This window comes from Solanum lycopersicum, chromosome 6, assembly GCF_036512215.1.
Source record: "Solanum lycopersicum chromosome 6, SLM_r2.1".
Taxonomy (NCBI): Eukaryota; Viridiplantae; Streptophyta; class Magnoliopsida; order Solanales; family Solanaceae; genus Solanum; species Solanum lycopersicum.
In genome coordinates this window covers 1258477-1271973 of record NC_090805.1, presented here as the reverse complement: position 1 = coordinate 1271973, position 13497 = coordinate 1258477, and the positions used below count along the sequence as shown (strand labels likewise).

Genomic DNA, 13497 nt, shown 5'->3' with positions numbered 1-13497 from the left:
TAATGATTTTAAATATATCAAAAATAACTCTCTCTGTCCGTATTTTGTATGAGGTTTTTATTAAAAATTGATGGTTCTTAATATTTATTTTTTTTCACAAAATTAATACATGTCTCTTTTTCTATTTTACTATCATGAATCATTAATTTTGAAAATATACATTTGACTAGCATAGAAAAATTAAGTAAATAATTTATTTCTATTTGTTAAATAATGTTTATTGATCGAAAATTTGACTTAAGAAAATATTAAATTAAAATAAAAATAAAATAATATTTAAATTCTTAATGCATGTGAAATCTAAAATAGTGATATATAAATAAAACAAAGAACAAATAAATAGAAACAAAGAAAGTGTAAGCGTAATATACTCCCCTATTCCCTCTATCCACATATTGCGTTTTTTAAAAGTCAATTTAACTAATTTTTAAAGTTAAATTTGATTACATTAATTCAATAATTTTAAACAAAAAGTTCAAATATTCAAAACGATATAAAAAGTACTATCAATTCTAATTTTTTACATATTAACATGATAAAAAAAAATACATCACAATATATTAGTTATAATTATTACTATTTAACTTTAAAAAAACTATGACAGTCAAAACTTGACGGATATGGTATAAATTAAACTAAAAAAAGAAAAAAAGATAAAAGCGGAAAGAAAAGACTATCAAAAGATATGGTATAGTGGACATGAAATTGTCTCTTCCTTATTTCAAACCATAAATATGTAAAAAAAAGACATTCATACAAAGCATCTTATACGAATCTAAATTAATCAATCTCTAATATGTCGAATCGGGACCAAAATTAAAAAAAGCAAAGCAAAACGTCGCCGCTTGAAGAGAATGACGTAGTCTTCGAGAAAACGCCTATAAATTCGTGGGCAATTGGGTCGGTTTATTCACACAATTCCATTTGTACGCAAATTCACTAACTACGTGTTCTTTTTCTCCAAAAATCTTGCATATTTTTCTCTGTTCTGTTTATTATTATCTAGTTTCAATTTGAAATATCTTTATTTACAAAAAAAGAAACATTTAAAAAATTCGTAAATTTTTTTTTTTACTAAACATTATTTTTTAAAAAAAAATCGAAGTATTTGATCAATAATCATGTGTGGAATTTTGGCTTTGTTGGGTTGTTCGGATGATTCTCAGGCTAAAAGGGTTCGAGTTCTTGAGCTTTCTCGCAGGCAAATTATTTTCTCCTTTCATTTTTCGATAAATTATTTATACATGTTATATGATCTAAATCAAAATTATTAATTTATGTCGAATTCGTAGTTTTTAATGATAGATCTGTGTATGCATTGAAGGGTTATTGACACTTATGTCCTTATGTTGTTTTTCTTTTTTTTTTTCACTCACGGGGCATAAGTATATATTTTTTTGTATTATAATTCATGGGGCATTAGTGTTAGAGATTATTAGTGGGATATAAGTAAATAAAATTAATGTTCCTATAGTATTTTTTTTTTTTGCGCATTGAGCTGGCGATACAGACATTTAAAATTTAGAGCTTATTTCTTTTAAATATATTTATTTGAAATAAATGAATTCGTGAAATTTGATTTTCTAGTAGAGTTTTATGTTGTATATATGTATGTATTGTGCCCTTTGTTTAATGTTTTTGCATTGTTTTAGTCAATCGATAATAAATTTAATTGTATTTTTTTAGTTATATTCATATGAAAAAAATTGAAATTCATAATATTTTTTTTTATAATTTAAAAATCAAATTAATGTAATTTTAAAAATTAATCAGATTAATTTTTAAAAAATATAACATGATAGACCCAAAAAGAAAAGTTTATTTTGATGTAACTAACTTGAGTTGACACCTGGCAGTGATTTTTTGGATACTTGAATAAAAATAACACTAGAAATTTTTTTATGGATACTTTGTGATAATTATTTATTCCTAACGTGGGATATAAAATCTCTAGATTGATTATTAAATTATTCTTAGACCAACCATCATGTCTTGTTCATGATGTTGATGGGGAACAAAGCCTTAATAGTTTACATAACATAGTATTTTTGTTTCACGAGTCTTAGCAGGGGCAGATTCAGAATTTATTAGAATTTTTACGTAAATCGTACAATGGGTTAAAAGTCTAACCTATCAAGATTAAAATTTTGTATACGACTTTTAGAAGTGACGATATTGAACAGAAATTTAATTTTGTAACGATAGGTTGAAGCATCGCGGACCGGATTGGAGTGGAATATTTCAATATGGTGATTTTTATTTAGCACATCAACGTCTAGCAATTATCGACCCTGCTTCTGGTGATCAACCTCTGTTTAATGAAGACAAAAAGATTGTTGTTACTGTGAGTATGCCCTCCACTGTTGTTCAGACTCTTCAAAAATGTTATCGTGCATGCCTGTGTCATGTCTTACGAAAATGTGTTATTTTTGAAGGATCTGACATGCACTAGTCGATATTTTTGGAGAGTTTGGAAGCAACATATAGTTTTAGACTATATAAAGATGAACAATTTTGATGATTAATTTTGTGTCGAATTTTGCAGGTTAATGGAGAGATCTACAATCATGAAAAACTTCGAAAACTTATGCCTAATCACAAGTTTAGGACTGGGAGTGATTGTGATGTTATTGCTCATCTTGTGAGTATATAGTCTTAAATTAGGCTAGTGAATTATAATAGAAAAATCGGGTGTTTTAGATACGTTTATAAGCTGGTTAAATTGACTTATTAGTAATTTTTTGGTTTACTTGAGTTTTTATATATGTGTTGATCAGTATGAAGAGTATGGAGAAAATTTTGTTGACATGTTGGATGGAGTGTTCTCTTTCGTACTATTGGATACTCGCGATAATAGCTTTCTTGCTGCTCGTGATGCCATTGGAATTACACCCCTCTATATTGGTTGGGGACTTGATGGTAAGATACAATATGTTGCTCGTAGTCATCAAAAATGTCGATACAAGTGCATTATTTTTGGAGGGTCTGAACAGAAATAACAAACTAGAAGTGATATATGTTATTGTGTGTCACAGGATCTGTGTGGATATCATCTGAGCTAAAGGGCTTGAATGATGATTGTGAACATTTTGAAGTTTTCCCTCCGGGGCACTTGTACTCGAGCAAGAACGGAGGGCTTAGGAGATGGTACAATCCCGCTTGGTTCTCCGAGGCTATTCCTTCCACTCCTTACGACACTTTGGTTCTGAGGCGCGCCTTTGAAAATGTGAGTAATTGTTATTATTTGGTATTAGTATTGTTTATCTGTCGAGTTTGGGTCTTAGTAACCGAGAAGTCTGTCTGTACAAATGATCTTAATGAGTGGTGGTGATTTTGTAGGCTGTTATCAAACGGTTGATGACTGATGTCCCCTTTGGTGTTCTGCTCTCGGGGGGACTTGATTCGTCTTTGGTTGCTTCTGTAACTGCTCGATACTTGGCTGGAACGAAAGCTGCTAAGCAATGGGGAGCACAACTTCATTCATTCTGTGTTGGTCTCGAGGTGAGTCAGTTCAGAAGCGGATCAAGAATTTAAACTTGATGGTTTCAACCTATACGTGCCCGTTTTATCACTTGTGCATCTATAAATATGTGTGTTTTATGATTGAACAGGGTTCACCAGATCTTAAGGCTGCGAAAGAAGTTGCTGACTTTTTAGGAACCGTTCACCACGAGTTTCACTTCACTGTTCAGGTTTGTAAATCGAGGTGTTACTTTGATTTTGATCTGTGTTCTGTTTTTTCATGTTGTCAAACAACGCATTTCATTTCTGCAGGACGGGATTGATGCTATTGAAGATGTTATATATCATATCGAAACGTATGATGTAACAACAATAAGAGCAAGCACTCCTATGTTCCTTATGTCGCGTAAGATCAAATCACTAGGAGTGAAGATGGTCATATCAGGAGAAGGCGCTGACGAAATTTTTGGTGGCTACTTATACTTCCACAAGGCTCCCAACAAGGAGGAGTTCCACAGGGAAACATGTCGCAAGGTAATAAATCATTCTTGGAGTATTGCCTTTTTTGAAAACCTCGTTGAAACAGGACGAGTTAAAAAAAATGCTGATCCTGTTCTTCATGTTTACGCGCAGATAAAAGCTCTTCACCAGTATGACTGTTTAAGAGCAAACAAGGCAACGTCTGCGTGGGGCTTAGAAGCTAGAGTACCATTTCTGGATAAAGAGTTCATCAATGTTGCCATGAGTATCGATCCCGAGTGGAAGATGGTAAGAAATTAAACTTGAATTGCCAACATTTTACTATGACAACTATGGTTTTTGTGGAACAGATCTTTTATATGTTCTCGATAACAACATTTTTCTATAGCAACCAAAAGATATCTCATTGTAACGGTGTTGTACTGGGGTTTGACTGTAACTTGTTTCGTCCATTTTAGATTAAACATGATCAAGGAAGGATCGAGAAGTGGGTTCTTAGGAAGGCGTTTGATGATGAGGAGCAACCGTATCTTCCAAAGGTCGAAAGTCATATAATTCGTGCTGATTTGCCAATAGTTATGGGTTAAAACTAACATGTCTGTCCTGTTTTTTGTGCCCTGCAGCATATTCTGTACAGGCAGAAAGAACAATTCAGCGATGGCGTAGGCTATAGTTGGATCGATGGGCTCAAAGCACATGCTGAACAACATGTTAGCTCACTATTACAAGCATTATCTTTCATATTCGTTGTTGTTTTTCATTATGTTAGCTCACTATTACAAGCATTATCTTTCATATTCGTTGTTGTTTTTCACTATGTCGAATGATCTTGTATACGATTTTGTGTCTCTTAGGTGACTGATAGGATGATGCTTAATGCTGCTCATATCTTCCCACACAACACTCCGACTACGAAAGAAGGATACTATTACAGAATGATTTTCGACAGGTTCTTCCCACAGGTAATACTAGGCAGGCGAGCTCCTAAAATCAAAACACTAGCACCATATACGAAAGTTTAAAGTTGCAGACTTTGTCTTGAAACACTAATACCATATCGGTTGTTGGATTTGCAGAACTCAGCGAGCCTGACAGTTCCTGGAGGACCGAGTATAGCTTGTAGCACGGCTAAAGCAATCGAGTGGGATGCTTCTTGGTCGAACAACCTTGATCCTTCTGGTAGGGCTGCTATCGGTGTACATAACTCTGCTTATGACAACCATCTATCCGGTGTTGCTAATGGGAATTTGGACACCCCGATCATCAGTAACATGCCAAGGATGGTAGGCGTTGGCGTGGCTGCAGAGCTCACAATAAGAAGCTAACTAGCACTAGTCTCTTGCTGTCCATGACTCGATGTTTGAAATATTAGTATTATTGTTGTTGTTGTTGTTGTTATTATAGGAAGAAGCAGCATGTCTTTTAGATATCCTGCTGCATAGAAAGAGCATTGGGTCAATGTTTTAACTAGAATAAAAAAAACCAAAACCATATAGAGGTTTTGAAGATCTTGAGCACCACTATTGTTCCTAGTTGGTGCTTGTGTCTAATTGTACTGTTTTCCCTTTTACCACAACTCTATTGGCACTATATAGAGTGTCCTTCTGGACTTTGTAATATTGGTATATGTAAAGTTCTGGTTATAGTCATCCTTCTTGTTTCAACTTTCTCAGTCCTTGTACATTGCTTTGTGACCCTATTCTTTCCCCCCCACCCCTAAAAACATCTGGTTAATTCAATATAGGTGTAAAAGGGTGACTTGAAGTGACAGTAAAGTCGTCGTAGCATGATCTGGCTAATACAATATTATAAGTTTCACTTGGCTAATACAATATATTATTATTTGAAGTCGTAGAAGGGTGATTTGGAGTAACAGTAAAGTTATCTCCCTATGAATTATTCATTGATGTTTGTATTAGGGTAAACTGCTTATATCACATTCCTTGCATGTGATTCTTTCGCGAATCGTGTGATATTTCATGCATCTAATTTTCAACCCTAATCTTTAACATATAAAGGCATAAGAGCGAAGATCTATTTAATCAAACATAACATAAAAGTCAAAATGAGATTGAAATGGATATGGGATCATATAACCAAAGTTCAATAAAATGGACCAACAAAAAGTGAATAATTACAAAATGAACAACATACTTTTTCTTAAAAACACATTTACACCAATAGAAACTAAAACTCTACTCAAGTACATCTTTGATCTTAGTAGATGTGAAATATGTGTTCCCTAAATATAACTTTGCACCAATTGCCACCATGTCGTATCGAGCAAATTAAGAATTTCATACTTGCTTAGCTGAATCTGATATCGTGATAAATACTAACGATCTAGAAGAAAAGAGCAGTATAAAATAGTTGATTCCAAGTATCTGGCAATCCAGCTAGACACCAATGACTACAATCAGCAGAGTGATCAGGATTTGCCTTTTGCTCAGAAGTGAGTGCACCACTATAGATAGAAGGGTGTGCATCTTTTCTCATAGCTGATAAAAATGTTATGTCCAAAATAAATGGAGGGTTGTTCATGTCTCCTATTACCTCCTTCAACACCCCCATTTGATCCGGGAACGTGCCCGGATACGCCGTGCCGGTCATCGGCACGGTCTCACCGTAACACGTCCTCGTTGATGACGAGGTCGACGTGCCGGTGGTCCAATCGCTTGGGCTGATATAATTGAAAAAAAGTGTTAGTATAGGATAAAATTTACAAGTAACTTTTATCGTGAAATTTCAAATTTCATAACAGAAGTTACATAACTGAAAAGTGGTTAGCCCACTAAGAGTTGTCATTGTATGGTTAAAAGGTCAAATATTCAAGTCATAGAAATAACCTTATACTATAAAACAATTTACAATAAATCCTATATGTTCCGACTCTATTCATAAAAACTTAATCTATCGATCTGACTTTTTTTAGAAAAAATATAATATTATGTTAACAGCCTCAATAGAAATTTCTAATTTTTTAGATAGGAAGTTGTTGTTTAGAGTTGCAACATATGTCTAGATTCGATTCTTTTTTATAAATCAAAGCACATGAAATTATGTTATCGATCGAATTATAACATCTTTGCTTATTTTGATACCATGTAAGATTATGTTAACTAGTTTAAAAAGTCTTAATTATTTATTTTTTTCCAATAATAATGTTTTTATAGTACACAATCATGATATGTCAATTTTGCTACCAACCAGACAAGTGATAAAACATGTCATTAACTACTCCTACAATAGGGCCAACAATAATGTTTTTTATTATCAAAATTTATTATTATATTATACATCTAAGAAACAAAACGGTTTGACAACTGATAATTAGTTAGATCATCTTGTCTTTAACTAATTACATCAATAAGATGGTTTGATAACTAATACCCACTAACATGTGCAATGTTTAAGAAAACATATTTTTAAAAAAATAATAATTAATAATTAATTTATGGTTAGTAAAACTAATGCAATCATTGAAGTTTCAATTATTAAGAGACATTATCATGTGAGAGTTACAATTAAATCAATGAAATACTAATGCATCATTGAAGTAATTAATTAGTTTTTCTTATGACAAATATTTCAATCCTTTCAACATGTTTGTCATATTTTTATTTTTATTTTGTTTAATTCTTTTCCTTTTTAACGAACTTCTAGTTTCATTTTTCTACGTAACATATTTAAAATTTCAAAATTCGATATAACATTTAACATATTTTTTTAAGATTGTAAAAGAAAAGTTTAAAAAATCTTTTTACATTTTATGTAAGTGAAAATAACACAAATAAATCAAAATAAAAAATAACAATTTTCTTTTAAATTTAATTTCCAGTTCATATATTATCCAAAATACTTTTCAAATAATTTAAAGTTGGCTTTGTCCAACATGGAGTGCTACTTAATTTCATAAATATAGCTATGATTATTCATGACAGCTATGATGGGGCAAGTGGCCTTAAAAAAATTAGTAGTAAAAGTTTTTGTGTTTTTTATCTTGACAATTACACCTTCTATCTTTAAAAATATATCAGTATGTAAGTAAGGCTATATGTTGGATTAATATTTATGTGATTATTATAGTTTTGTCATTAATTAAGGCTAAAATAGAAAAATAACATTAAGTTATTTCTAAATCTAGAAAGAGTGTTTTCTTAGAAAGAGTACTTACTCCATCTGTCCTTATTTAGTTGTTCACTTTAGAAATGACATATATATAAAGATAGCAATAATTAGCATAGCGAAGTTACGATTTTACCCTTATTAATTACGGTTTCAAAAAAAGATGAACTAAACCTTAAAAATTTTGAAGAAGTTTAAATGAGAGCATAACAGGAAAATTTTTTTATCCTTTCTTTATTTGTCAAATAGACAAATAAATACGGACAACTAAAAGAGAAAACATGAACAAGTAGATAAGGACAGAAGAGTATTAAGTAATATTGTCATTTTCATTTAGATCGAAGGAATAACGTAACTAAAGTGAGCCGACAAGCAATTTTAAAACCTAAACTTTTACTTTGTCTCAACCTTTCAAAAATGAAAAACCTTTTGATAGAGAGAGAATTTTAGGTACTCTATTAGTATACCTATTCGATACGACTCTGAATTAATCGATCAATAAGTTACAGATATATAAAGACGATTAAATTTGGAGAGAGAGAGAGTTGACATACTTGTAATGTGTAGGTGAAATGCCCTGAAAGAAGAGTTTTGTTCTACTTTTGTCAATATTGGCATCAATCCATCTTGCCCATGTCCTCAAGCCTCTCTCTAATGCCACTAGCCTATCCATATCTTGATACAATTTGCCTCCTAAATCCATGTAGTCCCACCTACATATAAATATATTTTTACAATAAATTCAAATTTAATTAAATTCTTTGATAATGTGCAATTTTTTATCGTGAATTTTGAATTTAATTAAATTATATTATAATGTGAATTTTTTTTCTTCATATAGTTCTAGAATATCTAATTTTTTAATTTAAAATATCAAATTAATGTAATCTAATTACCTTTGAAAATTAGTTAAATTGGCTTTCAATAAGCGCAATATGACAAACAATTCCAGACGGAGGGAGTACCAATAATAATTAAGAAAAGATATACTCTCTCGTACACAAATTTTCAAGAAGGTAAATAATTTTTTTGAATCTTGTGATCATAAATTAAAAGTATATAAAATGTATTATAATTTTTTTTAATCATGTATTCATAAATATGGTGCGTGGAAAGATAGAATGAAAAAGTTAAAAAAAAAAAAGAAGATGCGTTTTACAAACTAAAAAAAAAAGTAAATAAATAAATTTTTTAAAAAATAATATCAAAATGGGGTACGGCACAAGAGCCCCCCACACTATGATCGAAATTTTAGAGATACATTTAAATAAACTAAGGTCATATTATTCTCTTGAATTTATTTTTTTAAAATAATTTTTGTACCTTTTTATCTTACGTGACACACTCCGTGACGATTCCACACAATTGGAGCGTGTGAATAAGCCAAAAAGATGCACAAAATTACAAAAAAAATATGAATTCAAAAGAATAATATGACTTTAGTTTAATTAAAATATGTCTCTGATATTTCAATTATAATCTAGAGAATTATTCGTACATTTTCCTTATAAAAAATAAAGATAATGGAAATTTCAATATGGCTAGGAACGAAAGACTAAATGACATTCAAACACGTAAATATATTAAAAATGAAAGTAAGAATATTAAAATTAAAACTAAAAATATAACACACACAAAAAAAATATGAAACATAAAATGTGACCGACAAAGTTAATTCCTATATAAATTCTAAGGAAAGAGACAAAGTTGAGCAATAATAAATGTCAAAAAAGTGAAGGTAGGGCATGTGTATTGCCCTTGGAGAACGTATAATATAATATGACGAAAGATAACAGATATCTGATAAAATATTTAAAATATGTATAAATATATTAAAATATAAAAGTAAGACATGTAAATTGATTAGAAATAAGAATGTGTATATTACCCTTGAAGAGCCCCTTTGTGAGTCCACCAATGGCCAGTATTGAAAGACAAGACATCAACACCTCTCCAAGCAATAGAATTCTTAGTTATATCATCTAATTTCAGAATTCTCTTGCCTTGCACTGAATCTATGTCTACTAAATATGGTGTTCTATAAAATGACACTGACACTCCATAATCCTGTAAAATGATACCCATTCAGACTATATCACATAAATTAAAACGAACGAATTAGATATATACTGATAATGTATGCTATTAGGGGTTGTTTGGTTTGTTAGGCAACGTTAATATGAAATTATAAACTTGAGACTAACTTATCTAGACTTTTAGGTTGGATAAAATATATCAAGTTTAAGGTATAAGATGTGAAATTATAAACCCGAACTATTGTAGATGATAATACGCAGATATCGTTTGTCATACTTTTAGAATATTAATGTCCCTGTCATTCAAAAACTAGATCATATATAACATGTATACAAACGGACGTACACGTGTCATAATCTTATCCATCAACACTACATTTATTAAATATCAGTTCGATGGATAAGATTGTGTCACGTATTCCTGTTTAGTCTTCTGTTAAAGTGAAAGACATACATGCTCTAGTTTTTGGATGATAGGAGCACCGATATTCCAGAAGTATGACAGAGAGTATGTGCATATAATTCAGAATAGTTTGACAGTATATTTTTATCTTTTATCCTAATAATATTTATATAATCAAATCACTTATAAAATTCATTTATACATTTATTATCTTATCGGTGTATAAAATTTAAACTCGATAAATATAATAAGAGGGAGACTAACCAAGAATTTGTAAGTAGATAGAGGGTCACCCGTGATGAATTGTGTTTGAGCTCCACGTGGGACAGCTGCTGAAATCATACAAATCAATGACTGCCATTGATTTCTTCCTAATGAATCTCCAACATACATTATTGTCTTCCCTCTCATTCTCAACAAAAAATCTAGACCATTGAACCTTTAAAAATAATAATAATAAAAATAATAATTAAAAAATCAAGTATAAATACAAGTATGATTTAGTAATAAGTAATATACGAGATGTAAGTATATAATCAATTGGTTCAACTGAATACAATATTTTGACGCTAGTTATAAATATAGTTGTGTGTTTAATTTTTCTAAATTTCTAAAGTATAATGAGTTCAATTATAAGAATCTAATAATTAAGCTTATTAGGTTTAAATTAAAAAAACTTAAATAAAGAACTAAAGATCGAACATATCAAATTCAAATTTTGAATTCACTGTGAAAAAATATAACTATGCTAAAACATACCATTAAATGACATTTAATATCATAAAAAGCTTGTGAGTGCATATAACTTAAATTTAAAGTTACACAAAATGCATTCAAATATTGAAACTTTTATTAAAGAAAAAACAGAGTTGCAAGTACCTAAACCTTTATTCAAAGAAATAAACCTCTCAGACAAATCAAATTTATATTCTGAATCCATTTCTAATAAAAATAATATAAAAATAACGTCTAGCACTCAACATAAACATGTTAAGTTACACTAATATATAGTAAAAAGTCATTTTACCATCAATGCAGCAACAATAACAATATATTCAGTATAGTCCCAGACATAATGGAGTCAACAATAACAATATATTCAGTATAGTCCCACACACAACGAAATTCGTAAAATAAAGTACAAGAAACGACAAATAGTAACAGAAAATTGTAAAGAGTTTTGCAAGGCTACCTTGGAATTTCACAATTTGTTGGTTTCCATCTATATTTGAGGTAATCAGTGTCTGGTCTTCCATACATTTGACAATTAAATTGTGAATCAATAATTGGGCAAGATGAAGATTGATACAATGGATAAGTTTCATCATAAACCCAACTACCCATAAACAAAGAACATGATGTTAAATTTGCCAAAATCATAATTGGTTTTTTATGATTTTGTTGATATTGATGGTTCCTTAGACTTGCAAATGTAAGTACATAAAAAAAATTTAGTAAAAAAAGACATAATAGAAATCTAAAGGAAAATGATTTAGTTGAAGAAGAATAAGATGAAAATTTTAGAGAAGAGAAGAGATTCATTGGAAGTAATTGAAAACAACAAAGAGAAGAAAAGAAAAGAGCAAAAGTGAAAGAAAGAATATTACTTACTATTAATGCATGTACCATATTATATAAAGGGATATGGGGAAGGGAGGGAATGGGAATTTTTGTTGCTTAGTGTGCATGTGAAGATAACTTTGATTCTGTTAAAATAATAGAGTCGAATTCAGAATTTTAAATGATAATATTATTATATATATCATTAGCAATTAGTAATAACGAATAGAAAATTTTTGTCATGAAAAGTTATAGAATCAAAGAAAAAACACGCAAAGAGCCAAAACCATTACAAGAAAGTGTGATTAGTAGGAAATGTGTATATTTATCGTCCAAGAGAATTTCAATCTCGTGTGTTATTGAATTGAATTTTTAATTTATGTTAAGATAATTTATCTTATATACATAATATTATTTTTCAACCAAACTAAATTAAATCCATTTTGATTCGCTTAGATTGGCTATGACAACAAGAAATATATAATTTTTTAATTATGTAATTGTGTTTAATTATATACGAAAAATTTTAAAATAGAATTTCTTTTGGCAACATTTCAAAGGTGCCTTTGTAATAAATAAAAACATGCACTTAACATGTGAAACTTATTAACCTTCCCAAATAAATGATCATCAAGAATTTTGAATTTTTATTTTAAAAAGAAAAAATGCATAAGTAACCTCTCAACCTATGCCCGAAATTTCAGAGACACACTTATACTATACTAAGGTCCTATTACCCCCCTGAACTTATTTTATAAGTAATTTTTTACCCCTTTTTAGCCTACGTGACACTAGTTTTAAAAAAAAGTCAACAATCGTTGGGCCCATAAGATAGTACCACGTAGGTCGAAAAGGGGTAAAATATTATTAATAAAATAAGTTCAGGGGGTAATAGGACCTTAGTATAGTATAAGTGTGTCTCTGAGATTTCGGACATAGGTTGAGGGGGTACTTGGCATTACCCTTTTTAAAAAAGACAGTTTAAGAAAAAAAAGTTTCATATTTATCCTCACTATTACATACTTATTTTCAAATTATTTCCAAAGCATTATTTAATAAGAGATAGTTTAATACATAATTATACTATTAATTATTTTCTTTAATAAATGTGTTGTCAAATTGAATTGTGACAAGTAAAAATAATTCGGAGAGGCACATTATTGATATTACAAAAAAATGATTTACATGGTTCACGTGTGTTACTACCCTAGAGGCGGCTCGTGACTACAATTTATTTCACCACAATTATTAAATCTTGAAATTTTTGGACCTTTTATTGTCATTATTTTAGCCAATTGGATTTGATTTAATTAATAGTCTCTACTTTAATTACTCGTGATTAGTCTTTTTTTTGTCTCTATTATCTGTATCAATGTGTGGGTTTATGACTATATTAAAACTCTTTCTCAAAATAAGCCATATATTTTGGAC

At 30.1% G+C, this 13497-nt stretch overlaps 2 protein-coding genes across 2 annotated transcripts; one reads left to right on the top strand and one right to left on the bottom strand.

Annotated features, from left to right (window-relative positions):
- The first annotated feature begins 958 nt into the window (after positions 1 to 958).
- AS1 (asparagine synthetase 1) lies at positions 959 to 5590 on the top strand. The gene is given in 13 exon segments (NM_001319849.2): positions 959 to 1201; positions 2206 to 2344; positions 2546 to 2641; positions 2778 to 2919; positions 3036 to 3226; positions 3340 to 3501; positions 3612 to 3692; positions 3775 to 3996; positions 4096 to 4230; positions 4401 to 4481; positions 4566 to 4652; positions 4797 to 4904; positions 5019 to 5590. Coding segments are annotated over 13 exon segments (1773 nt in total). The 5' UTR covers positions 959 to 1121; the 3' UTR covers positions 5268 to 5590.
- Positions 5591 to 6008: 418 nt separating this feature from the next.
- Positions 6009 to 12190, bottom strand: LOC101266827 (protein PMR5). Its single transcript, XM_004240357.5, has 5 exons — positions 11699 to 12190; positions 10771 to 10945; positions 9956 to 10134; positions 8622 to 8780; positions 6009 to 6622 (listed from the first exon to the last, which is right to left on the bottom strand). Exons 1-5 carry the CDS (start codon positions 12133 to 12135, stop codon positions 6286 to 6288), a joined length of 1287 nt encoding a protein of 428 aa, XP_004240405.1. The 5' UTR covers positions 12136 to 12190; the 3' UTR covers positions 6009 to 6285.
- Between the last annotated feature and the right edge of the window lie 1307 nt (positions 12191 to 13497).

Bases quoted from the DNA above. Each gene is read 5' to 3' on its own strand.
- LOC101266827 (XM_004240357.5), bottom strand. From the start codon at position 12,135: ATGGTACATGCATTAATAGTAAGTAATATTCTTTCTTTCACTTTTGCT. The intron at 10,135-10,770 runs GTTAGTCTCCCT...ATCATTTTACAG, and splicing joins TATCTACTTACAAATTCTTG to GATTATGGAGTGTCAGTGTC. The intron at 6,623-8,621 runs GTATGTCAACTC...CAATTATATCAG, and splicing joins ATTTCACCTACACATTACAA to CCCAAGCGATTGGACCACCG.